The following is a 26096-nucleotide window of genomic DNA, read 5'->3' as shown; positions in this document are numbered from 1 at the left end:
TCCACCTTTTAAGGAATGTATATATGTTATTTGCATTCAATCACTTCGATATATTCAGACCTGTACCACCAAAAATCGACATGGACTTTCCGGACAACCCGATAGATCTATCACTCTACCAAATTTCATTCCAATCGGTGAGTATCACTTCTGAGCCTTCCCTTGTTAGATCTTACACCGCACCTGCATATCCCTGCTTCCTGCCGTCACGAAAAACTTTACAGAGATTAGGGGAACAAAATGGTGATAACGTTACCACAGACTTTTCAACGATGTTCCAGTCTACCTCTCCACGTAACGACACGTTGCGAAACCAAATACAGTGGGTGTAGAATGTATTCGTACACTGATCAATTTCCCAAAAAACTTTTGCGTGAAATTGTAGTTTCTTAAATTCTTTTTGTACAATCAATGATATTTTACATATTCTCGGAAGTCTCGAAGATAGATATGGTATAAACAACATTTACTAATTAATATAATTTGTGAAATTAACAAAAAGAAAATGCGAAAAGTAAACACGTTAGTTTATTGCTCCGTTCGAATTAGAAACCATCAAATTTCCAGGAAAGTGCTTTTAAAAATGGCTCTAATAGAGAAATTGAAGAAGATCCTATTTCGAATAATTAATAATTTAGTTAATTGTTAGATTAATTGTTTTCTTTGTTAATTTCGTAACTTACATAAATAGCTATTTTTTTAATACTCTATCTATTCTAGAGATTTCCAAAAATATGTAGAATGCCATTGTTTATAAAATATAAGTTAATAAATTAGAATCTTACATAGTTTTTTAAAAAATTGATCGGTGTACGAATACTTTCTGCACCCACTGTATGTATCAACCGATGCACAGTGATCCAAATCACCAAAACTCTGTCCAAAAATTTAAAAAAGTTTTCGGATTCTCATGAATTTCAGTACTTATGATTCATTCGGGCTGCCACATTACGAATCAGAAATCAGAGTTGCAACATTCAAAATGGCAGAATTTTCAACCTTCTACTTGTAGTTTCTCCCCTTAATTATCGATGTACTTCCAAAAAGCGATCCGGCAGCTTCAAAGCTAGACGCTAGACGATAGTACCAAGGTAAGGGAAGACACGTTGACACGGTAAAGAATCGCGGTACTACACGAAAGCTAGTCCCTAGATCCGCGAAAAGATTCACGTAATCGTTAAGGACACTCACAAACTGTTCGACGACCCCGCGGTAGAGACTCTGGTGTGTCGTGGATGGTGGAGTGGTCGACGGGGTGGAATTGGTACCAACAGCGTTCGTGTTTCCGGAGAAATGACCGTCGGGTCGCCTGGAGGTGGAGGGGACCGCTGGATCGTCACCGTAGGTACCGGATGGTCTTCCAGCCACGCCGTTTTGGAGGACGGGTGGCGTCGCGCCGCCACCGAATCTGTTATGATCGATAACGTACGAGCTGCCGCTTGAGGCGGAGCTCGATTGGTGGTCACCGTCCTCGAGGTCTGGATCGTCGGCGTGGCCGCCTTGAAGGAACGCGATCGTGTCGTCGATGCCGCGCATTACCTCGCCGGTGTCCTCGATGTCGACGTCCACGGTCTGCTGGGCTAGCTCGTCCTGATCGTTGTTATTGATCACCGTTATCGGTTCCGTGTTATTCGTGTTAGTGGCAAGGTTAGCGAGCAGTTGGAGCTTAACACCGATAAAACCAGCACCAGCACCGCCAACACCACCGGGGACGGGCGAAAGGATGTTATGCTTAGCGGGCGAGACCTCGTCGTTACGATGAGCGGCGCGTTGTTGGTGGTGATGGCGGTTGTTCAGATTGTCGTGGTCGTCGTCGTGGTCGTCATCGTTGTTGTTTACCCCTAATCCGCAGGCGTCCTCGGGGCTGCTGGTATCGTTTCCATTTCCGTTGTTGTTGTGCTGATCATCGTCGGTGTTGTCGTTCTCGTCGTCGTCGTCGTCGTCCGTCTCGTCATCGTCTAGGTCGTTGTCGTCCTGGTCTAGGTCGCGGACGGTGCCGCGCTCGTCGTTCGTTACCTCGCCAGGCGACGCAGCACTCTCGGCGCGTACATGGCCGCTGGTGAGCACCGTGCTGCTGGACAGTGGTCCCCTCTTCGACCTGGGCCAGAGTGCACCGCCAGCAGCGGCGGAGGACGATGAGGAGGACGAGGACAACGAGGACTCGGGACGATCCCTGGTGCTACCAGCGACGTCGCGCTCGTCCCCGCCGAAGAGCTCCGTCAACGAGGAACCGGTCGAATGGTGTTTCCAATTATGCGATCCACCGCTGGTGTTGCTCGTCTGTCGTATGTTGGGCACGTAACCTGACGGCGAGTACCTGCTGATTATATCCGCTGCGCTGCTAGGTGGGTGGTGATCGTGCCTCGAGGACTCCTGTTGCGCCCTGTCCCTCGAGGACGCGGAGATCGAGGACGAGGACGACGACGTGGACAATCCGTATCGGGAGTTGCTGGTGCCGCCGCTGGTGCCGTTCGCTGTCACATTCGTGCCCGTGCCGACGCCGGTGCCCGTATTGCTGTACGCCGACGACGAAACTGACCTGCAAAGTTCGTCCAATGTGAATATTGCGAACGTCGTTTCAATTCGGCTGCTGGGCCCGCGGCCAAGGGCTACACACACACTCCCCTCCCCTCCCCTCCCCCCCCCACCCGCCCTTTCCTCACCCAGTGTTATGCAATCATCGCGAGCATACACGCAATCGTTTATAAACACACGCACGCGCAAACTCTGCGATACAGGGTGTCGCGAGAAAATGTTTTTCACACTTCGTTACCTGATAAAACGTACGAGTTCAGTTTGGTTGCAGGGGGTATTTATGGTGATTAATGGGGGCACGTGACTGACGGGTGACAAAATTAAAAAGTGGAGGAGGTCCGTTGTATGGGTCTCGGATTCGTTGACATCTAGAGATATTATAAAATGTATCGATCGACTACGTTAACACGTTGACTGCCACACTAATACTCTTAAAAATTTCTACTACGATTGAATTTTATTTACCGACTATTGAAGACTACACAATCAAACATTTATTGTGGTATCGTATTTTTGTAACTTCACCGAAATTCAAATATTTCATATGAACTCATTTTCTTTGATGTTTGACTTTCAAAATTAATTTTTTTATTTCTTCAGTAAAAAGCACTGTCACCCATATATGGGTGACATGGCGGTCAACGTGTTAAGTTGCCATCGAATCAGACTCGGCGCACAGCCTCGAGATATATAACGGATTTTTGTTATTAGCCGCATAAAAAGTCTACCGCGCGACAAAGAAAGTCAAAGAGAAACGTAAGACGAGAGCGGCTGACAATTGGAATGCGTTGGTATAATAGTGAAGTATGTAACACTCTAGAAATTAATTACACTAAAAGTACATGTTTAAAACGTTCTGACTTATAGCGTATAAAAATGCATTGTTTGTAGAGTGCAAGAATATTTTTATTTTTCTTAAAAGAACGTATATATGTATATACAGGGTGTCCAAAAAATGTTGGAGGTCCTTGAAAGAGGTGGTTCGGGAGGTGATTTGAAACAACTTTTTCCTTAGCGAAAATGTTGTCCGAGGCTTCGTTGAGGAGATATTAACGGAAAACCCTGACCAATCAGAGCGCGCGGATATCGTTGGAGCTGCCGCGGTAGCGAAGGCTATGTGCTAAGCGGCCGCGTTTGTACGCGAACAAGTGACTCGACGTGCATCGAAGGACATTGCCGCGGCCGCTTAGCTCTTAGCCTACGCTCCCGCGGCCGTTCCAGCGGTATACGCGCGCTCTGATTGGTCGGGATTTTTTGTTAATATCTCCTTAACGAAGCGTCGGACAACATTTTCGCTAAGGAAAAAGTTGTTTCAAATCACCTCCCGAACCACCCCTTTCAAGGAACTCCAACATTATTGGGACACCCTGTATATATGTTTTACAGCTATCGAACAACTACTTCAGGTAGTCGTTCCATGAATTTATTTAATGCAGAATTTTAACAAAATTTCACTTGATTTTTCTTTGACTAAATACGAATCATACGAGCCTATTTCGATTTAAATTAACCACTCCAGTTTGATCACGCTATTACTGAGATATAATTCAAAGCAAGCTAATTACTTAAGGATCAATGATGTAATGAAATATTGTGCGATAATTTTTAATCAAAACATCAAACAGCTAGGTATGGAACGTGCTAGGAAAAAAAAGAAGCGATAAGACAACAACTGGGAAAAACACACAAACGCCAAAAATCACAGTATTCACTTTTTGGGATTAAATATTTCCTAACTCAGCTCAAAAAATTGAAATTACACATAGACAAACAGTTTAACATTTACAGTTTTTCTTTCGACTGCCACCGCTATGAATCAACGCTAAACGTCAAACTCGATTAATTATTAATATAATTAGTTAATTCATAGCGTTGCCAGTAAAAAGAACAAATAAGCGAAAACGGAAATGTATGCAACTCGAAACGCATTAGTAAGTTGACGCGCTGTCGTAAGGTTGGCCAATTGCAAATTGGTGAGAATTTTTCTTCTTTCTTTTTTTTTTTTGTTTTTTGGTGTGTTCTTTTTCAACACGTGTGCTTCGACACTAAAATTTCAAGAAATATGAAACGGCGGGGTCGATCAACTTCGCCAGCGAACAAAAATAATCTTCCGTTCCGAGACAGCCGCGGTAGTCGAGCAACCGTCTCACCGACGGTCGATCGGAAAAGTGGAAAACTGTCGTGGAACTTCCTACGCGAACGAGTCGATGTCGCTGGCCTACATGCCGGCCAGAACGATCCTCTTCGGGGTTTGGAGGTTACTAAATCAGACGCGTGACACCGTTTGCATACGGTAGATTTGGAAACGGTACTAGATACTTAAATATACACACTGGGGGGCGTAGGAGTCGGGGGAACCGCGGTAACGGCGCTGCGGCCATCCTAAGGCATGGTTCCGGGAGAAAGTAATTCCTCGCTGCACAACGCAGAACAGAATTCGCGGAGGTCAAGGCCTTCGGTCGATAAGGGAACATCCAAGTCGATCGACACGTTGACTGCCGCGATCATGGACCTAATAGTCTAACAAGAGGACCTTAAAGAGGTATCCTGAATTAGGAGGTCTAAAAAAAGCGGTTTTTCGTGAATTTTTTTTAGAATGGAAAAAAACAATGAATTCTATCGAACTGTTTATCCGATTTTCATACATATTTCAGCAGTCTGTAGAAATTTTTTCAACAAGAAATATTCAAATTGAGTCGACTGTGACGCACATTTGTAGAGCACACCTCCCAATTAAAACTTTGGTTTGACTCAAAAAAAAAAAAAAAAAAAAAGCAAAAGAAATTTTCATTTTCATACATTTTTCTTCTATGTGAACTAAGAAAAACCCGCGAAAATGGTGAAATGCGAAGTTACTGCAAGTTTGAAAGAAAGAACGAGTTCTTTGGGTGACGGTTTACTTGAATCTTGCATTTGAAATTTCTTTGCAGTTTTTACTACAATTTCTTCGTTGGTAATGTGCAAAACGTGCAAAAGTGACATTCATTTTCAACAAGCAAGTAAGCGAGGATTGGGTTTCGATCGTATTCGGTATGAAAAACTTTAAACGCGATTCCCTCGTAACCATATTTTTTGAAATGGTTGCCATAATATTACGGGTTCGAGAATTTTTGTCGAAAAATCAACATTTATTTAGCACGAGGTGAAATGACCCGTTCCGGTAAGATAGGTTCACATAAAATGTCGACACGTTTACGCCTTGTCCTAACAGACAGTCGTGCGCCGACAAGAGCGGGGCCAGGCAAACGTTGTTGTGTACGTTTAAGATGCTTTTGTCGATTAGATTTAATGCAGTCCATCAATCGGTCGAACAAAGATAGAAGGAAAGAAAGAAAGAAAGAAGGTGCTTTATCCTTGTTCGACCGATTCACGGACTGCATTAAATCTAATCGACAAAGATCTAATCGGCAACGCGAGTCTGCCTCTACTCTCTTGCTTCGGCTTGCCTCACTCGGCTACGAACGATTTTGTCGCCGCACGACTGTCGGTTAGGACAAGGTGTTAGTGCTAATAAAACGAGAGAAACTTTTCGGACAACCTACAGTGGGTGTAGAATGTATTCGTACGCCGATCAGTTTCCCAAAAAACTTTTGCGTGAAATTGTACTTTCTTAACTTCTTTTTGTATAATCAATGATATTTTATATGTTCTCGGAAGTCTCTAAGATAGGTGTAGTCCAAACAACATTTACTAGTTAATATAATTTATGAAATTACCAAAAATATGCGAAAAGTTGATACAAGTATAGAAGCAATAAGTATTTGGACGATTCTTATGACGAACCATTTAGAGTAGAGTTTGTAACGTAAACACATTAGTTTATTGCTCCGTACGAATTAGAAAACATCAAATTTTCAGGAAATTACTTAAAAAAAAATATATATATATACATGTCGAATTGAGTAACCTCCTCCTTTTCGAAGTCGGTTAAAAATGCCTCCAATAGAGGAATTGAAGAAGATCCCATTTCGAATAACTAATAATTTAGTTAAATGTTAGATTAATTGTTTTTTTTTTTTGTTAATTTCGTAACTTACATAAATAGCTATTTTTTTTTTATACTCTATCTATTCAGAGATTTCCAAGGATATGTAGAATGCCATTGTTTATAAAAAATAAGTTAATAAATTACAGTTTTACATAGTTTTTTTTTTGGAAATTGATCGAATACTGGGAATTTTTTGAGAATTGTACGAATACTTTCTACACCCACTGTAGTTACTTTCATTGCGATCGACGTGATATTGCTGGATCCACGATCTGGAACGCGACATTTCGATAGTTACGTTAAATCGGTTCTAGAAAGAACTGTACAAGGATGAGACTGGCGACCAGTTTGCCCTGTTTCTCGGAAGGCTAGGTATTCCTCGGTGCCTTTGTGCCTTTTCGTCAAAGATTGCTCACCTTGCGGGTGAGCAGCGAGATCGGCTGTACTCCGACACGTAGTTCCTGCGGATGCCCGTGCCCGTCGTCGTTAACGAGTAGAAACTGTAGGGTCGATCGAGTATGAACAATTTTTACATTCTAGCGCATTTTCGCGAAGCCTGGGATCGGCAGCACGCTAACGACGGCTCCTCTAACTTTAACTTGTATCTCTATTAAGCGTGACAACGCACTCTAATTGGCAATTTCTCGAGCGATTAATTCGTTTCCATAATGCCAACCCAAAACGAACGTTACCACTTGCAGCTTCTGAGTTATTGATCCATCTTCGCTTGGACCATTTCAAACACAGAGATTACGATCCAAAAACGTTAAATAAAGATGGGTATTTGTTTACAACGACCAAAATATTTGTCTAGAGTAACTTCTAAAAATACGAGATTCGCGTACAAAGAATGCTCGATATTCGGTGAGCTAGACTTAATATTTACTTGGAATATCTAATTTACATATATCTTATAATACATGATATCATTCCAATTCCTTTTACAACTTTTGTATTTTCAATTTCTTTGATTGTAACTATTACTTGCTAAATGTAGCATCGACGAAATATATTAAAACATACCTAAAATGTTTTTAAAGTTAAAAAAAACATTAAGAGAATTTGTATAGGTCACCTAATGTGGTATCCCCTCGAAAGCTGTACGTACATCATTTATCGTTATGGTATTCGACTAAATGTCCAAATTAAAATAACAGCAATTTCTGTATGCCTAATTGCAAGATTAAATATCAAAACCAGGAAAACGAAATCACAAGATGTTTGAGAACAAATTAAGAAAACGATTACGGTACAAAGGGTTAAATCTGTAATCCCTGTAGGTAGGCAATACAACTACCGACGTTTAGTCGTTCGACAGCCGGGATTAGCCGGCGCGCAATGCGTTAAGCCGTTATTATTTTTTTCTTTGGTTATTTTTGAGTAAGAAATTTGCCCATCTCTGGTCCGATTTGCTTCTGCTTACAAGGCGATCGCCTTAATATTGCAAAGAGCTTTTTAATATCTTTCCCCCTGTAAAGACAATACAGGGTGTCCCAGCCTTAGTGATACACCGGGATCAAACCAAGATTTTTCCTTGAAAATTAGCAAACTTCGAAGCTTTATAATAGCTTGAAAACTAATAAAAATCTGGTAAATACATTAAAGCTTAATGAATTCGCCTTGAAGAATACTATCGCATGGTATAAAAATAAAATAAATAGTTCCATTGGAAGAACGAAACTTGACCATCATATCTCGTTAAATAACAAAGTTAACAAAAATTCCTTCTCGCTGAAACATGAGCCTCGCTTTACCATGGAATTTCCATATTTGACATTTTCCATTCGGCCGATAGTTTTGGAGTTAGAGCGCTGCATCACTAAGGCTGGGACACCCTGTATATCCCCTTGCGCGCAAGTCGCGTTCCTCGAGCGCTAGTGGAAGTGAAGCGTAAGAGCTCTTTCACACGACGATACGCGTATGCCATACGTACCTGCGAGCAAGATACTTATGCGATACTGTATTCGACTAATTTCGTAGCTCGGTGTTGATCGTTTGTTTTTCAGTTAAACGTATCTTCTCGTTCGAGAAACACCCGTTCTTAGTTTGCGAAAACTTTTCTGAAATAATGGATGAGATCGAAGCTTTATCCATTTGGTTTCTACATAAAAAAGCTACTAAAAGGAGAAAAGTTAAGAGAAAATATTGGGTTCATCCTATTAATAATATAAGTGAAGAAACAAACGGGAGCTTTTCATATTTTATTCGAAGAACTTTGTAACGATCCATGTAAATTCTTCAATTATTATACGTCTAAAATTTGTTTATGAGGAAGGTGAACGAATTCGACGATACTGCGCAGCGTCGTGTGTGAATGCTCGTATCTGTCTCAATGTTTCGTCGGTCGCCCCGACGCAGAAAAAGTTGCCGGCGGCCGACCAACCGCGGATACCGAAAATCAGTATCGCGATGCTGCATCTCGCGAGAATCGCCGTCTGAACGCTTCCATAACATTACGTGTGCCATCGGTATCCTGCATGCGCGTATCGTCGTGTGAAAGAGCTCTAAGGAAACAAACACCGTTACCGCAGGCGCTTCCGACGGTCCGAGCGTAATTGCCGATCCCTGGAATCCGATAGAATCCCGTAGGGTCGATGAAAAATAGACTCACCTGCCTGACGGGCAGTAGGATCGCCTGTACTCGGACGTATAGCTCGAGCGATACCCCGAGCTGCCCGACGACGTGTAGAAGTTCGTTGGCCGATCTAGGATCGACGAGGTGCCAGTCGATCGGTAGGTGTTCAGCTTGGAGGAGGAGGTGCCGATCGCGGAGCTGCTGGTGGCGCTACTACCGCTCGAACATCGTCTGCTAGGAGAGTGTGGCGCCATTGGACTGGTGCTGTACGACACTGCTACGGCGCCCGCCTGGCCCCCACGGTGATATGACATTGCACCCTGGGTCACCGGTCTCTCGATCTCACTCTCACTCTCTTTCCCTGTTTTTCTTCTTTACAGACCTCCTGAATCCCAACAATATCGGGGTACGTGGTGATTAGCGGGTCAAGCTCAACGGGACTATTTGCTTTTTTTTTTTTTTTTTGTTTTCATTGCTTTCTATCTCTAGTAGGACTACGATCCGTGTCAACGATAGGGATGGCGTGAAAAATCACTAACAGATCATTCGCAGTCGTGATTGAACTTCGATCACGACCGTGATCCGGAAGATGACGTTTCAGAAGCGGTTCATGTTTGTTAGCGTCGTTACGAATGTAGGAGTGATACACGCGCGAGGGTCATCGTACCCTCGGACGTCGACTTTACTTTTCAGCGGTCTCGAGTAGAGCTGTTCGAGGACTCGGAAAAGGCGAGCCGAGTTTTACTCGGCTCGAATGGCCGGTCCGAGTCAAGTACTCGGAAGAAACGAGTAGCTCGAAAGAACCGAGTAGCTCGGACCGAAGTAAGCGGCTCGGATTATCCATTTCAGGCGTGTGAAGGAAATCGAACAGCTCGAACGATTTAAGTACATTCAATGAATACATATTCGTATTCACTGAATTCACACACATTCATTCGTTGAATGTACTTAAATCGTTCGAGCCGTTCGATTTCTTTCACCCGCCCGAAATGGATAATCCGTTGGTAATCGTTGAGTATGTATGTATGAGTATGTACGAACGGGGTATTTTCGTTACTGTAGCATCGTAGCAGATAGAAAGACAAATTCAAACATACGTAATACGGTGAGCGTGTATGTAACGCGGTTACTAACCGGTTAAATCGATATATCGCTAGACGAAACGATTTTCTTAACGGTTTAGGAGAATAACGAGGGAAAGCAATGTGGCATCGGCTAAAGTTCCATTGCAGCTTTAGTTCTGACCTCACGCTGACCTTGCAACTCGAGCGTACTACTTCACCTTGTCCCCCTTTTTCCACTTACCCAACTGGCCACGGAAGACTCCACTAGCCAGACTGCGCGCCCACGAAACTGGGGAAAAAAGTGGATATCTCTGTCACGCTGGAACTGGAACTGCATTGCGTTATGCGATCAACTGGATATCGATTCGCTTTCTCGAGCGAATCACGCTATCCGCGCACAGTGGGGGATACTTCCGCCAAAAACCCGACCAAAAGGCAATTTTTCAAACTTGCGGGAATACGGAGAGGGCTAACTCTTTCGAGATAAGTAAGTCAAAAGCTCTTCCATCTTTTCGTTAAATTGCTCGATTCGTGGTTTTTCATTCAGCAAAACAGAAATTTATGCGAACCGAAACGTGTCGATAAGTTTGTGTTGTTAACACTGTTCTTCTGTGCGATTCAATTACTCGCAACGGTTGTTTAAATAAAAATATTTTTCCTCCATTTCGTTACGTTAAGCAACAATGAAACAGGCAGATTGTTCCAACATTTACAGTGGGTGTAGAATGTATTCGTACACCGATCAATTTCCCAAAAAAACTTTTGCGTGAAATTCTAGTTTCTTAACTTCTTCTTTTGTAATCGATCTCTACGGTAGATATAGTCCAAACATTTACTAGTTGATATAATTGGAAAAAATTAACAAAAAAAAAAATGCGAAAAGTGGGTAAAAGTAAAGAAGCAATAAGTATTTGTACGATTCTTACGACGAACCATTTAGAGTAGAGTTTGTAACGTAAACACATTAGTTTATTGCTCCGTGCGAATTAAAAAACATATACAGCCCTATTGTGCCGATTGTGCGGTGCATCGGAAAGACAAAGACAATAATATACATGTCAAATTGAGTAACCTCCTCCTTTTCGAAGTCGGTTAAAAAGAATTCCCGTGGGACCGTCGACGCTCCAGCTACTATCCCGACTTCCGTCCACTGACGAATTCTGTGGCGAGCGGCAATGCAAAACGTAGAAATGCCAAAGGTTACCGGGTCGAGTTAAAAAAAAGGAACGGACTGACCTTGGACCGAGAAAAATGTGGTTCGTTGAGATGGTTCACCAGCGCGATGTTTAAGGGAGTAACCACGTTAGAAGTTCAAATATCGGTCGGGATTTATTTTAAGAGAAGAAGAAGAAGAAAGGTGGAGAAGAAATAATTTCATTTTTGTTTTAACATTGAGAATATTTTAAGAGATACATTAAAATAGTCGTTATTTATTTAAAAAAATTCTAGATTATTCGAACAAGTTTCCCAAGATCCCTCGAAAAATTTCGTTTTAATTTTATGAATACCGGAAATATCGGTCGGGATTTATTTCAACGGAGAAGAAATAATTTAATTTTCGTTTAACATTGAGAATATTTTTGGTACGGTTTAAACATGCTCGAGAGATACATTAAAATAGTTGTTATTTATTAAACAAAATTCTAGATTATTCGAACAAGTTTTCCAAGGTCCGCCAACAAATTTCGTTTTAATTTTATGAATACGTATTAAAAGGTGCTACATGTTTCGAATAAAAACAGAACATTAAACATTACGAGTATGTTAAAAAAAAGAAACAAAAAAAAAACAACGTATTAAATGGTACGATAGCATTATAAAATATTAGATACAAAAGGTTATCATCTAAAAATAGAGATACTTCGTTTCAAATATTTCTGTTCCTTAATAATGTAAGATAAGATAAAGAAAAGAAAGAAATATTTAATATTTGTAATCGAAATCGTGCTGTTCTATTCGAATAATCACTTATTCGTTATTTTTATTCGCTCGCACCAATAACAAACCAAGGAGCTGCCTTTTACTCGTTATTTCAAAATTTGTATCGAGATGCGAATTTTACCCACCTCGGTTATTAGTATTATAATATCGATTCTGTTTTCGGAATAAACGACGTAAAAATACTACGATTGCGCATGCAACGTTAAACAGGGAAATCCACGATCTTGCCAAATACCCGGCGTCAAGAAAGCAGACGCACCCTGGCGGAATTTTTCACCAAGTTTGGCAGTCATCCCAGATTTCACCGGAATCAGACGCGCAAAACCAATATGAAAACGTATTCGTCTTGGACTTCACGGATAACGTAACAGCGTAACATGGACAACAGCATGTGCCCCAGATAATATTATGGCAAATGATGACATTGAAAATAACGAAGTATTCGATTTATCTCCGAGTCGCTGGAAAATCAATAATCTAAACCGATGGAAAATATTAAAAACAAGTTTACTCGTAATTAGTCAGACGTACCGATTAGTGATAAGCCAGATATAGATTATATAAGATAGAAAGTAATTCACAGAATGTGCTACTACTCGATAAGGACTCAGTTATTGATTTGTCACCAAGTAAGATATACTATATAAATTACCGAGCATGGTTTATCAACAGATTTTACAATTAGCTGCATATAGTGCACTTTATTGAAACTATTTTTACAAATTTTATGCACCAAGGACCAAACGTTACTTCTTCGGAAATTCGTGTGTTCGATAATAAAATGTGTCTATTTTTATTTAACAATTTTATCCTATGCCTCGTCTTTTGTAAAATATATAATTTATATAATTTTTTTTTTTATATACATATTTCTTCTAAATCCTTGATTCCTTTTCAATAAATTTTCTTCATTTTAAAACGATTAAACCTTTTTTCAGATGCTAACACCGATTTTATTTTCAGATTTAGTAAAGAAGAATCGAACATTTATTATTTCCACGTGGCTCCTGCTTATAAACGGCCAATCACCGTAAGCTTTACCCCGATGACCCGAAAACAACCGACACCAGTTTTTCTGAATACAATGGAATAGTTAACACAGATCGACCCCAAGTATCGATTTCAAATGAACTTCGATCCGTCGACAGCGAACGTATCGTATTCGATGAATTTCGAAGTTGCCAATCCTAACACCACTGCTAAAACGTTTCGCACTATTTATGGAATGCGTGGTCTCTCTCGTACGCTAACTTGCAGCAATTATCTCGACAAAGTTTCTCCGTGGTTCCTTTGGTTGCTACTGCGCGATAAAGACAGCGAAGATTACGCGGCGTGCGTGGCGAAACTTCGCGACTAATTACACCAAGACATTACGGGTCATCTGTTACGTTTCGCAGGCGAAGTCGATAACACGGTTATGTAATAACATAAAGAGCACAATTGAAATTATGTAACTAATTCCACGTTACAAACCGAGAGACCAAGAGCTAACCGTCCCATTTGATCGCATTTTCAACCGTTGCGCGACTAGTACTCGTCATTACACGTAATAAAACATTTTTTTTTTTTTGTTATTCGAAACACTGTTTGCTAATATGAACCGAACATCGCTAGTGTCTTCCAAACTATAGGCTCGTGACCTCTAGGGTAAGGTATCTAAATAGATATGTATAATTGGGATACAATGAAACTTCTTTGGTAACTTACTTGGGAGAGAAAATTGTTTGGAGAAGTGAATTTTTGCATAATAGGACGAGCGAGCATTCGATTTTACTTAACGTTACGTTGCAGCAACGATAATATCGTTTACTATTTTTTACATTGTACTAAATTTCTGTATATACAGGGCGGACGATTCATCTGAAGACATTCAATGATACCAAACTCGAACCTAACAGTCACTCCCTTCGGGATGGGGGCTGATAAAAAAACTTAGAGGTTAATGCAGGTTTGGATTCTCCAGAACAAAGTACCCCAATTTGACCTACGAGTCTTTGTATTTTGGTTTACGGATGGCGCTGTAATTGACATCAATCAAAATGGCCCAAAAATTGTTGAAAATTGAGGATCAATTGAGAATCAGATTAGAAAAATAAAAGTAGAAGTATGTGATATTTTTGAAAATGCTGTTCAATAACGCCATAATTGATCTTCACTTCTCACCTCCCGGAGGTGGGAGAAGGAATTATTTCAAAATCGACATCTGTGAAAGAAATTACACCAATAATATCAAATTAATGGAGAACCAAGATATGTCATGAGAAAAAGGTTTTTCATTGAAGATTTTGAAATAATTCCCACTCCCACTCCCAGGAGGTGGAAACATATAAATAATATATGTATAAACGAGCCAAAAACGTATTATATATACGTATTATATGTACGTATGTACAATAACGTATTATATACACCAAACGTACGGTCAAGTTGACAATTTCAAATAAAGATAAATACATAACAATTCTTCCAACGTTTCGAAAATGTTTGTCGACTACTGCTTCGAAAGAAGAGCACCGATTCGACGATAAGCAACATTACTTATTCGATTCGCAATGGTAGGGAGAGGTGAGAATCGGACAGAACAAAAGGTATCAGCATAGCGTCACGCTATTAGCATGAACGTTTTCAATTACCGAAGCACGACATTAACATCGACCATCTGCGGGTGTTGATTTGAATTGCTGAGAAATGTTGTAGCGTCACGAAGATGTAAAAGTGAAAACACGTCACGTTGCGCAAACACATAATCTGCTCTCGCGAAATCCACGTGTACAGATCATCGAATAAGTATCGAGACATAAGTAATAAGTAGACCGCGGGTTTGTATACATTCGCAAGAAATTTGAACGCGCAAGAAACTACAAAATGCGTACAGTACGAAGGAATGTATTAAAAATATTGAAAGTAAAATTCATATTATAATATTATCATCATGTTACACTATTTGCAGAATAAAATAAATTCCTATTTAGGTTCAGTTTTCGTCGGTACGTTTGCAAAATTTTATTTCGCACAAACATCAGCAGTCTAGTAATAAAAATTCATAGAATTAGTAGTTCTTGTTAATGAATTTTAATATTTCAAAAAATTAAAAATTGATATTTCTTGATATATAAAATGATGTGCAACGTACTACATAAAATTAGTTACGCTAGGACGCTGTTAAGAGTTCAATCTTCGGCATGTTCAGCGCGATGTACAATACGTACGAAATTATGTATGTAACAATCGTGCCATTCTCGTTATTGAAAATTATTATGCAACGGGATCGATCTAAAATGAATAACAATCGTATCACACCTGCTGTCTTCGTTATTTAGTATCTATCATTGTCGTTGTTACAATCTGATAAACACAATCAGTGTACGAATCCTCGCCTTTTCTTCTGGCCGTATAGATATTTCAATTACTTCAATTTTTCAAGTAAAAGAAAAACTACCATGATCAATGAAAGGATATAGCCAAATAAGAGAGTCAAATGTACCCTTAAATCGAATTCAATAATGTGGCAAGACAAAGAAACAAAAATAGATTTCTGCCGAATTTTTCCTATATCAGATGACAAATTTTTTGGATATTTTTCAGATTTTTTAACTGAAAATCAAACATTAGATATTTTAATCACAAATCTCATTGATGTCATAAGAATAACTCCACGCAAGGTTATCTGGAGATCAACCCATTATACATGTTTGAATTTGTCTTTTCATCAGCCACGATACTACAATAACGAAAATACTCCATTCCGTTTAAAAACCACTGATGCCCTTGAAATTTCGAAAAATACAACATCGAGATACTTTTCGTGCAAATGGTAATATTGTCTCCTCGAAATCGAACAATTTTTCGTGGAATAATTTTTCTACGATATCGTCTAAAACAACGAAGACATTTAGGGTACTCGTCACAACTGGGACACTTTGTACAGTTGATATACCAAAGTGCCACAGTTCGAGTACAACGCCAAGCGTTTTCGGTTCCCGTGAGTAGTAGTTTGAGAGCAAACGGGTAAACTACGTTTCTTTGCGCTTTCAGCGTTGCCCTGCGTCGGGGTCACGCATAGCACACGTGAGAACGCAGCTTAACCAGCACACGTGCACGGTGGGTACCATCGAGGTTTTCAGTTTCAACGAGTTCCTTTTCACGTGCTACTACCGTCGTAACGCGATTAATAAAATCGATTCGAATTCGCTTATGTATATGCAGGCGAATCACTTTGGAAGTCACCTCTCCCGCGTCTATTGTATCGTATTACGTAAGATAACGTCGCTGGTTGTTGGCTAATTTTAAGACGATGCTTCTTTCCTTCCTGGAAAGAAGTGGCCTCTCCAACATACGAAAACCGTAATTCGATCCGGTCTCGCGAGACAGATATACATATAGCGAGCGTGGCCATGCTTGCTAGAAGCAACTGTGAAAATAAAGTAAAGCCCAAAGGGCAAGAGAAGGACGCGTAACGAGAGTCGCGCCGTGTGTTTACTGTTGGGACGTATAAACAGTACAGTTCTTACAGTGGAAATGAAATTGGATAAAAGAAATTATCAGCGCAAGAAAATGTTCAATTTCATTACAGATTTAACGTTTCGATACGATTCGTTTCTTACGATAAAGTCTCTTCGGTAATAATTCGTGAACCATCGATTCAATTTTTAAGTATTAGGTTGTCCCGAAAGTTTCTTTCGCGAGTTGCACTCGATTATTTGATGTGGTCGTGTTTATATAAATAGACAATGTAATTTCATATATATTCATGTTGTAACAGGAATGGAGCAAAATGAATCGTGCACAATTCAGTAATGTAACATAAAACACAAACTATTTTTTGCGAAAAGCGAAAGAAACTTTTGGGACAACCTAATAAACAGACTGCAACTTATTTTTCTCTTCCTAACAATTATTTAGGTTCGCAAATTGTTACTGAAAAAGACAGGGCGTTCAATGTCTAACGAAGTTAAATTTTTAATTGTCTTAATCGTATGACTCTCAACGAAACAAGCAAATTTTATTTTATCACTGTACAAATTATTTGGACGATGAATTTTTTAATAGCGATCGAAGAATTGACATTTCTCCTTCTTAGTAACTCTATTATACACAGAAGTATATAAACTTCACAGCAATAAAACATTAATATAATGTATGTAATGTATAATGTATAAATTTCATAGCAATAAAACAGTAATAATTATCTGGAGTTTCGACCTTAATAACAGTGTTTCGATACGTCCAAGATGTTATTAAAACTCGTTTCAGCCTTAGGGCAAGTTTGATATATATATATATATATGTGTTTATAATTTAACATTTCTGGTTTAATTTCTGCTTTCTTTGAATAAAACTCACACGTTGGACATGTGCACAATAACCATACTCCTTTAACATCTATAAAAAATATTAAACGAGTTCATATTTAAAACATATAAAATAATATTACAAAAATATTTCAATTAGAAAAAATAGCTTCATGTTCACTGGACTGATACACAAGGAAATAATTAAGATAAAAGTTTGAAATTTGTAGGGCTTGTTCCTAATATTCTAAGTAATAACTATCAAATTTCAAATTATTTCATCAATTTTTCACGGAGTTATAAAAGAATAACAGATTGGAAACAATCTATGTATTTTCCATTTCAACTTCTCGAAGATTCGCAATTGATATTTTCTTATGTATTTGCAAGGTATTTTAGGGCGCGCGTAACATAGATTTCAAAAATCATTGAAACAAGGACTAAACTCATTTTGCTATCAGAAAAAATTTGAATCACACACCGTGATTTTCATATTTTGCAATATATCTCGAGCTTCCCTAAATCGAAGAGCGCAACGAAAGATAGAAGAACAAGTGTACAGAGTCCCGAGAAACTCGAACCGTGAGATTTAGAAAGCAAAGCAGCCATAATCGCTAGGTTAGTTTCTGAAAGAAACGTACGATGCGTATTGAAAAATTTGCGAAACACGGTTTTCATCGTTAACCTTTTGCAGCCCAGATTTTCTGATTTCGGTAAATTTTCAGACGCAGGACCATAAAGGCTCGAAATTTCGAGAACTTTCGAGCGTGTATTCGCCATCTATCGAAAGCAATTTTAATTTCTATTTTTCGGTCAACTACCTACTCGCAAAGTTTTATTCAAATAAATACCTACCCCACAATCATGGAACAAATTATTTTTATGGCGATACTGCACTACGCTGAATCGCACTAAATTTGACAACGAGACCGACTCGTGATTTTCAAATTTGGCCCAAAAATTGTAATCACGATAAACATTCGTTAATAGAACATATACTCCTAATCGTCGTTTCTGATTTCAGCGCCTTCTTCGAAGATGAGATTCGCGTGAAATGAAATCTTTGGTGCGGAGTTTTAAGAATAAGCTCGTGAAATATTTTTGGCGGAGGTTAGGAATGATATTCACGAGCAATGAAATATTTTCTGTAATGATATTCTACATTTATGGACGTATCAAGTCCTATGTTAACACTGTAACGGTCGCATTTTTATCCAATAACGGTAACATCACGCACATGTGTGAGCGGGCGTTAAAGTGTTGATACTTTATTCAAAAATAACAATATTCTAAAATTTGTCGCGAAACGAATTCTTTCGCGTTAGGATTTGGGAATTTTTCTTTGTAATATTCATAGGAAATTAAATATTTTCAATACGGTTCCCATACTAGAGCGTAACTACAAATTTTTGGAGAAACCAGAAACACTTTCCGTAAGTTACGTTCAACACATCGAACGAATAAAAAGACTGTATAACACCGTTCACTCGAATAAACCAATATAAACCAGAACACCGCGTTACACCTTGTTCGTCGCCAATTATTCGAATCAAATTTTGCCTATTTCCGAATACACGGGACACTCAACGCGCAGAAAAGCGTTTCTCGATACTTGGAATATTTTTACCGTGCTGTTCCGATTCGTAACCTAACCCCGTGCTCACGAGGCCAGAAAGAAGGAGACAGGCGCAGGCGAACAGTGGAAGAAGCGAAAGAGACGGGAAGAACGCCTTTGATTCGGACGGCCTTTGGCATTTCTCGCGTTCCAAACTTAAAACTCGTAGGAAAGCCATCGTCGAGTGTCGCGATTCGCTTACGAAGCGAGCGTCATTCACGAGGAAATGAATATGAAGAGAAAATACTCACAACAGCGCGATGCTTCTGAAAGAGGAAGTAACTTGGTTTCGCTTGATAGATTGTCGCAGGGGGAGGGAGGGTCGGGGAGAGGGGAGTCTGCTACCACGACGACTACGATTTCACGAAACGTCGGTGTTAGGAACTGGTTCGCAGCTCGCTGATCGTACCGTATACACGGAACACGTCGTGTATGGTCGTCTACGCGAGAAATTTACGGTGGTTCGTTACGGGACGGAATAAGGGAGGTAGGACACGCGAACCATCCGTCGAAACTATCGGTGACGTCCAGAGATAGGCGAAATTCTTACGCGGATACAAATATTCGAACGAATCAAAGACAAACAACTTACCATTCGTTATTTGTTCGATGAAAAATTACAATTTTAAGAGCACGAAACGACATTTCACGAAGGTTCGGTCGATAGAGTAAACGGGAACGAATCGATTCATGTATAGTGTTTTTATTCGTAATCCATTATTCGAAAGAAATTTTGTCCATCTCTGGTGACGTCACCGTGGCGAATATTCAGGACTTCCGACATGCCCTGAGGTAAAGAGACAGTCGAGTCTCGTCGAGACTCGAACGATGCGCTACGAGAACCTCGAGGGATACGATCGATTTACTGCACGTTTACGTCGATCACGTTACACGCGTTAGAGCCGAAATAATGATCCGGTGGCAACGAGCCGTACGATCTATCCTTTCCCCCAGAAAAACTGGATGACGGTGGCCTCGAGTTATTTACCTATTTTCAGGCAGACACACTTCCTTTTTTTCTCCGGTGGACAACACCGCGCCGCGAACACTTGTAACACCACGAGATTATCACCACTTTGACGACTTTGCTAACGCAACGTGCGTGCAAACAATATGGCGATTACAAGGTTGCCGATTTCCGCGTTGACAGTCATCGCTTCGCCGACTACCGTATTCTGCTGTATTCTGCGCTAGCGCAGACAAGACCAGACGAACATTTCTCGAATCTCGATTACTTAGGGTGGCGTGGAAGTGTGCAACTATGGTGGAACAACGGACAGACCAGTGCTGCCACGTTACAGTAACGCGCGTTATTTCAACTACCTGATAGCCAACACTGACTGTTTTACAATTGCGGTAGTTGTTCCGTGGATGTAGGATTTTAATAAAACTTCACTCGATTGTTCTTTCATTAAATATAAATCATAGGACCTTATTTCGATTTAAATTGACTATCCCAGTTTTATGAAACCTCCGATCGGAGGGTATACAAAGCTTTTTTTTTCAAAATGCACAAAGAAAATATTTCGTTATGGGTAGATGCTTTATTTCTGTATGTTTAATTCTGTTTCAATGTTAATCTTGTAACTGAAATTTGCTATAATTTATAATATTTCATAGATTCTCTCATCTATCCATAAAAACTGTTGAGCCGTTTACAAGAATATGTATAAAAAAACATTTAATTCTAATTCGCATTAGCTTCGCCAGATTCCTTGTTACATTGTTTTTCTACATATTCAACAGCCATCTGTTGAACACGAGCAACATTTTCGCTGGTACCATGTTGTTCTTCAAAGCTAATGAACTTTTTAAATATGCTCTTCATCTTTCTTGGTGGTAGTGTCTGAACAACTGCTCGCTCCAGTACTTTTCTGTAAATACAGTACAGCCTTATGTAAATACTATAAATACTCTATTACAGCTTTTCTCAAACAGGCCTGTAAGCTCTCAAAAATAGCAAAATGATATATTATATAATGAAATAAGAAAGTTCTTATTAAGGGGGTACTGTAGACTAGAAAACCCCCTTCAGGAAACTTTCAATAAAAATAACAATACAACAAACACTTGTTGAAAAATGATTACCTTGCGATATCAATATCATTAGATTTGATTAAAGAATCTACGTAACATGACCATATATCCACACGCTTAGGATAGGAACACAGAATTTCTTCGAATAAGGTCTGCGCTCTTTCTTTGTCTCCAAACTTGTTTTCCAAAATTGCGAACTTTGCCATCAAGTTAACATCTGCGTGCAACAATTTATGTTAGTATTATTATTATATATTTATTTTACCTTAACGCATTTATCATTAACGTATACGTACGCTCGGATGCTGGTAAAGATTGTAAAGCTCTTTGCATGGTGTGTCTAGATTTATCTTTCAAACCCATTTTTAATAATCCTGTGCCGCACTCGATCCACACTTGAGGATTCTGCTTGAATTTTCCCAGCATGGTGCTGATTATCTTTTCTAATTCGATCTGTCTACCAGCCTCGATATGTACAGTTAACATGTGAGTATATATCTTCAACGAATCATTGGTTCTCACAGCCTCTTGGAAAACATCATTTAAAGATTCTGGTGTTCCGAACTTCGATTCAAAATTTAACCAGGCATTCCACACGTTTAATCTCTCATTCTCTTCTCTAAAATTAATCGTTTTAGTGGCTCTTCTTGCGACTGCCCTTGCCTTCTCAATTTCTGTCGTTTGCAGATGGTACGCCATGTACTGTAACCAAATTATCGAACTATCCGGACTTGCCAAAACTAATCTATCGAATTGATCAACAGAATTTGGCAATTGATTACTGGCTAAGGCCTCTTCTCTTTGACGAATTTCACGTTCCTTTTGTCTCTCTTGTTCCCGACGTTCAGCCGCGCTCAATTTTTTCTTCTTCTGCTTTGGTTGTTCTGTTTCATCTTCGCTGTCGCTAGACGAGTCTTTATTCTTAAGGAGATCTAAATTAGGCTTGTCATCCCAAAAGAATCCACACTCCGGTATTCTTGGCTTTTCCTCATTTGCATTATCGTTTAGATTCTCCACATTATTTTCAATTAATTCCACATCCTCCTCTTTAATCTTCGTCATTTTTGTTCCCTTTTTCTGTTTCACTTTTATTTCGTTCGAAATTTCATCGCAGTCAATAACTGCGTTTTCTGTCTCAACCTCCTCTGTCTTTACCTTTTTAGCGAGCATCTGATCATTTTTCTCAAGTGTCCCCTTTCTCTTCAAAATGTTCTTACTTGGTTTTGTTACCGTGTCATACTTTGATTCAAACGCAGATTTCACCATACAGATAGGCATAATATCCGATTCGTTGGCATTCAATATAATGTAACATCTAATTTTTGAATGAACGATAAAGGGTGATAAATCTGGCTGTATATCGTTCATGTGACGTCGAGCTGGCATTGCTGCCAAAGAGCCTTTACCATGGCCTTTCAAGACAATTAAAATAAACCAGTTTGTCACCATTAAAATTGTACCTCGTATTACTTTTCCCGCTGGAAGCTGCAATTGCTTGTTCTGCTTCCCGCTTATACTTTTCATTATCGTAGGTAACATGGTCATTTCAACGAGTTCGTGGACATAATTCTTCCACATGATTGTTCCAGAAACTGTATCTCCAACAGTAAAACTTCCCGAGTAATGATTCTTGTTTACTATACCTAACAAATTATTTTTTAATTGAATCACAAGTCCGTCCGATGTAATTTTTTCGACTTTTCCAGTAAGTCTTTGTCCTAACGTAACCGAAGAAATTGGCTTATTCTCGTAAAACGAGTTTTTCGATAGTTCTGCTAATTTATTGAAGTGCAAGCTCAAAGTATCCACTGCTGCCATCATTCTACTGTTAGAATCGGGTAGTCCATCGTAAATTTTCTTTAGCGCGAGTGTTAAACCTAATTGCTTCTCTTTTTTGTTAATAGAGATAATTTTTGCAAATAAAATTTGATGTCTGTACAATAAATTAAAATGACTGACATTACTGTAAGAGACATATCCGAATGGAGCGCAGCCTGCAATTGGTAAAATAACTCTCACGCCAGTTGGTTCGATGTCTCTAATTGAACAAGGTATACAATTGCCTATTTTTAGTTGTTCGAAATTCCTATATTTTTCTTCAGGCAAAAATGTTCTAGTCAGAATTAAGCTTGGTATCGTAGCAAACACCAGAGCAGTTAGAGTATCGCCAGGAATACATTTCGATGCTAATAAAACAGCAGTTTCCATACAAGGTGACATATGACCTGCTGGTAAAAACCCAGTACTAACAATCTGTCCATCATCTTTACTGATTCTCAAGTGCACACCTTGAGTAGATGATTCTGTAATTGTTCCTTCTACGCGTTCTCCAATAACAAATGCGTTTTCTTTTGCCTCCGTTTCTTTAGTAGGTATACTTAGCATCATCTTCCTCGATTTTTGATCCACCGATTCAATCTTTACCAAAACTGTTTGTCCAATGGAATAATTCCAATTTACAGCTGACGCGGTACGCGGAAGCCAGCCTTTGACATCACCAAAAAACTTTAGTAACAACCCATTCTGTTTTAATTGAATGATGGTACCATGATGCGTTGATCCACATTTCGCTTGTCGTATATCGCTAAGAACGGGTAAATCACTCTTGATTAATGACTTCTTCAAAGTGAAATACACTTTATTTTGTGCATTATTGACAGCTAAAACTTTTGCTTCGACTTCCTTATCAACTTTCAATTTCTTTAGGGCACTTATACCCACGTCAGATACGTGCTCCGATGTAACATGTCCCTTAATCTTTCCAGCCTGTACATTGATAAAACCGTTTTCTACGTTGATATTTGTAATTTTTACATTCGCTATGTCACCTGGTCTGAAGTCAGAAAGCGAGAAATATCTCTGTTCCATTAATGATTTTTCCATTGTACAGACGTAGGTAGCATCCATCCAACAATAAGATAACACTCTACATTTATGTTTGGTACCAGGTTCGAACTTCTTAATAATTCTATCAAAATCAACGTTTGTTCTTTTCAAAGGAAGAAATCCCCGTGTTCCACTCTTATTTAACTGCAACACAACTCCGCCAGATTCTCTAAACAAGGCAGTAGCTTCTTCTATAATATCTCCTGGTTTAACAGTATTATCCTTAGGTTTACCTATTGTTAAACTGAAATATCCAAATTTCACAGTTGGTAAAATATACAGTAACGTCCCAGTAACTTCCATTCCCTTTGAATATTTAGACAAAGGATCGTTTAAGTAAACTTGATTTACGTAGCCTATATTATTTTCACCAAATGAAACATATAAACCATTCATGAGGACCTTCTTTATACACAGATCAAATTTAATTCCTGGCATCAAATTATCCAATGACTTGATTTCAATGTCATTCACAGCTGTAACTAACCCTGATTTTGTAGACAATTTCATGATTGATGTGTTTTCGCTTCTTTTGATTTCCTTTACGTGACATAGAAGCTGCTTACCTAGACCTAAATAATATTTGCAAATTAAATACTGCCAAAACTAATTACTAGTTTTCCAAAGTACAAACACATTTTAAACTTTGCTCACCTAAGCATTTTTTATTATTGATATCTTTGGTCGGTATGAATGCTCTTACATTTGTTAACCCTAAATCTACAATGTATCCATGATCCTCTATACTACTAACAGTACATATTATTTTTGAGCCACTTTCCAAACAATTGATATTCACATTTTGATTTATTAGTCGAGGATCAAGGGATAATACAATTTGCCACTGTTCTTGATGTTGTATAGTCTTTACGTAACATACAACATAATCCCCGCGAGAATACAGTTCAGGTAATGGTTTAAATTCATTTGGCTGATCATTTTCAGATTTGATTATGCTTTGTAACAAATTTGTGTACGAGTCGCTAATATCCGTAACTTGAACGCGACCTACTATACCACCTGGCAATGATACTATCAAATCGTATTCCGTTACTTCAAAAATACATCCCAGTACTACCAAACCCTCGGATATCGTTGCATACGTCAATCGTTCTGCAGTGTTAGCAACAAAGTTCTCTTCTTCTTCGTTCTTCTTTGTTGTCTTCTCCTTCTCACGATTCTTTTTTTTAACTTTTTCATACTTTTGAAATAGCTAAAATAATTTACAAATAATTTACAAATTAGCTAAGAAAGCATTTCAACTTGCTGGTAGATACCAGACAAAAAAGCCTGGAGTGGAAAGGGTTAACATACGAGGCCTATTCCAAAATTAAGCTCTGATATACTGTTAATAAAAGTCTAATATACAAAGTTTCAACAAAATCAATGACTCAATGGTTTTGCGCTCTAAGTATCTAGTTCAACTAGAAGTTAAAATAGAAACTACTTTTCTATTTGAACTTAATCAAAGATTAATTTTAAAATGAAAACAGAACAATATGTTTACCGTATCTGAAGTCTTCTTCTCTTTAAGTTTCTTTCCACCTCTTGGAAAATTTTTCAACGTCATCTATGAAAATGTAAACTACAATCAATACAAACATTTCCGTATGCCATAAGATTATAAAATTTATTAAACATGAGAGTACAAATATAATATTATCAAAAATAGTTATCGTTGTATATGACGTTATATTGAATTTTTATATTTCAACGAATTTAATCGCAATATTTTTAGTTTACTCGTAACTTACCTTAGCAGTTTCTTTAAAAAGATTATCTATTTCCAGAAAACTTATCACATTTATGAATGGTTAATTTATCGTCAGACACCGTCAGGTTTATTGTATCCAGGTTATGTTTAGTTATGTTAACTTAACACTGCCCAGCACCATGTGCTATATGTGCATAGTGCGCTTGCGTATTCCGCCATTCGGCACACATATGTATGAAATTTTTTAAACACATTTACACTTACGCAGCATGCAAAGTGGTCGCTCATTGATCTCACATTTAAAGTTTATAAAATTTATAACTATAAAGGTTACTTTTATGTTATTTATACATATTTAAGAATACGTATTCATGTGTCTAGCTTTTTTTAATAACCAATACTATTATTAAAAATGAAATCAATAAAATGACAAAAAGATAAAAAATAATC

At 38.7% G+C, this 26096-nt stretch overlaps 2 protein-coding genes across 5 annotated transcripts in view; both read right to left on the bottom strand.

Moving 5' to 3' along the window:
• The window catches only part of LOC128891613 (ubiquitin carboxyl-terminal hydrolase 2-like), a 28346-nt gene extending 8112 nt beyond the window's left edge, over positions 1-20234 (bottom strand). The window contains exons 1-4 of one of the 4 annotated variants that reach the window (XM_054151238.1): positions 19998-20234; positions 9135-9483; positions 6940-7023; positions 1192-2539 (exon numbers count right to left, since the gene is read on the bottom strand). In XM_054151238.1, the coding sequence (XP_054007213.1) occupies positions 1192-2539; positions 6940-7023; positions 9135-9412 (1710 nt within the window). In that variant the 5' untranslated portion in view covers positions 9413-9483; positions 19998-20234. Of the gene's footprint in view, positions 1-1191; positions 2540-6939; positions 7024-9134; positions 9484-10403; positions 10915-19997 lie in introns of those variants that run through there. The other 3 variants (XM_054151241.1, XM_054151239.1, XM_054151240.1) reach the window with 3 other exon arrangements.
• Positions 20235-20522: 288 nt separating this feature from the next.
• Positions 20523-26080, bottom strand: LOC128891610 (protein RRP5 homolog). Its single transcript, XM_054151229.1, has 6 exons — positions 25687-26080; positions 25440-25502; positions 24587-25145; positions 21343-24504; positions 21098-21263; positions 20523-20883 (listed from the first exon to the last, which is right to left on the bottom strand). The coding sequence occupies exons 2-6, from the start codon at positions 25500-25502 to the stop codon at positions 20697-20699; spliced, it is 4137 nt and encodes a 1378-aa protein (XP_054007204.1). The 5' UTR covers positions 25687-26080; the 3' UTR covers positions 20523-20696.
• Positions 26081-26096: the final 16 nt, after the last annotated feature.

Source organism: Hylaeus anthracinus, unplaced genomic scaffold, assembly GCF_026225885.1.
Source record: "Hylaeus anthracinus isolate JK02 unplaced genomic scaffold, UHH_iyHylAnth1.0_haploid 12002, whole genome shotgun sequence".
In the NCBI taxonomy this organism is placed as follows: domain Eukaryota; kingdom Metazoa; phylum Arthropoda; class Insecta; order Hymenoptera; family Colletidae; genus Hylaeus; species Hylaeus anthracinus.
The sequence above is the reverse complement of the archived record's forward strand: the minus strand, read 5'-3'. Positions and strand labels throughout refer to the sequence as shown.